The 1774-nt window shown below is 51.8% G+C and overlaps 1 protein-coding gene across 1 annotated transcript; it reads left to right on the forward strand.

The window, feature by feature from the left end:
• Positions 1-392: 392 nt before the first annotated feature.
• On the forward strand, positions 393-1089 carry LOC119366978 (cell number regulator 10-like). The gene has a single exon (XM_037632629.1). The coding sequence runs from the start codon at positions 446-448 to the stop codon at positions 749-751; it is 306 nt and encodes a 101-aa protein (XP_037488526.1). The 5' UTR covers positions 393-445; the 3' UTR covers positions 752-1089.
• Positions 1090-1774: the final 685 nt, after the last annotated feature.

The following is a 1774-nucleotide window of genomic DNA, read 5'->3' on the forward strand; positions in this document are numbered from 1 at the left end:
AACTTGACTTGAAAGAATTCCTTCGCAGCATTCGAAAGTAACAGCGCATGCACGATCACATTGTATGAAGGCATGAAATAACGACTCATTGGCATGTCCGCACATCAGACGTACTAGTCATCATCCCGAATGTGGCGCCGCTCCAATTCACCATAAGAAAATGAAGTCGGTCATGGAATTGTCCTATTATTTTCATAGCCCATAGGGGGCACATTTCAAGAGTATTTTCTTTTCCTTATAGTACGTATTACTATTTTTATCGGGAGATGGAACATGGAAATCATGTGCCACTTATTTTTGCGAGTCCAGCTAATAATAGTGCGCGCTAATTTTTTTAGTGCTAATAAATCGTGGGAACCAACATATACCGCTAGCTGAGGCCACCCGCTTGCCCATCGTCCACCGGTGGCCGGATAGCTATAGGAGCCCGTCGGCCGGAACGAGCATGCCAGCAGCCACCATGGAGCCCGGAACCACCCCCTGGTCAACGGGCTTGTTCGACTGCGCCGACGACCATGGCGTCTGCTTGCTGGGGTGGTGCTGCCCGTGCATCGCGGTGGGGCGGATGGCGGAGATCCTGGACAAGGGGGCGACGTCAAGCGGCGCCGGCGCGGCCCTGTACATGGCGATAGGGGTGCTGTCGGGGTGGCAGTGCCAGTGGATCTACTCCTGCGTGTACCGCACCAAGATGCGCGCCCAGTACGGGCTCCAGGAGACCCCCTGCCCGGACTGCTGCGTCCACTTCTGCTGACTCGAGTATTGCGCCATCTGCCAGGAGTACCGCGAGCTCCGCAACCGGGGCTTCGTCATGGACATCGGATGGCACGCCAACGTGGAGCTACAGAAGCAGCAGGGCCGCAGCGACGGCTCCATCGTGCCGCCCGCCACGCAGCACATGATATGAAAGACATGCTCATCGTCGGCTGGTATATATATCGCTGGTGCTAGCTATAGCTTAGCTACGTCCCTGTTGGATTGGATACATGCTTAGTCTTTGCTGATAGCAAATCGCAACGTATGTACGTTGCGGCTGGTTTGCTTCTTCCATTTAGTAGGTAGGCATCCTTGTTACGAGGTTTCAAGTTTTCACGCTCGTAAGTGGTAACCATGTACTATCTGTTCGCACATGAACACATCACCGTATATCCTCGATGCCGAGGATGATGCATCGCAGCTCACGTCGAAGGAGAGACCCGTCCGGAAGCACGGTACGCAAGCAATCCGGCGGGCGCTTTTGTAGACCCGATACCCCACACGCCCGGGAGGGACCTCGTCACGGTGCGCGGCGGCTATACGCTGTCCTAGGTCGATCTGATCGCCCCTAGGGCCTCGAGGTTCGCCGCCCTGCAACAAAAAGAACAGACGAAGAACGAGAAAGAAGAAGAACTGGGGTTAAGGAGAAAAGATAAAAGATAAAAAAATGGTAGATGAATTGATCGATTGTGTGTTGTTCCAATCGGCCGTCGCCCCTAACATATATACGAGGCGGCTGGACTTCCCGTACAAGTAAAGGATTCATCTAGGCTTTCCTTACAAGAAAATTATATCAATTCACGTCCTACAGTTCTAGTTTCAATCCAATTCAGATTCAGCCCGAAACTGTCTCATACTTCTGTCATGCTTCTTGCGCGGGCCGTAGAAATCGTATTCTAACTTGGATGGAGTCGAGTTCAACATAAAACTTGTCCGTCTCGATGATCTGCATAATACAACGTGGGTCACTTCTCCTTTTAAGGCAATTTTTATGACTTTTAGGGCCCATCTTTAATTGTGG

This window comes from Triticum dicoccoides, chromosome 2B (genome assembly GCF_002162155.2).
Source record: "Triticum dicoccoides isolate Atlit2015 ecotype Zavitan chromosome 2B, WEW_v2.0, whole genome shotgun sequence".
In the NCBI taxonomy this organism is placed as follows: Eukaryota; Viridiplantae; Streptophyta; class Magnoliopsida; order Poales; family Poaceae; genus Triticum; species Triticum dicoccoides.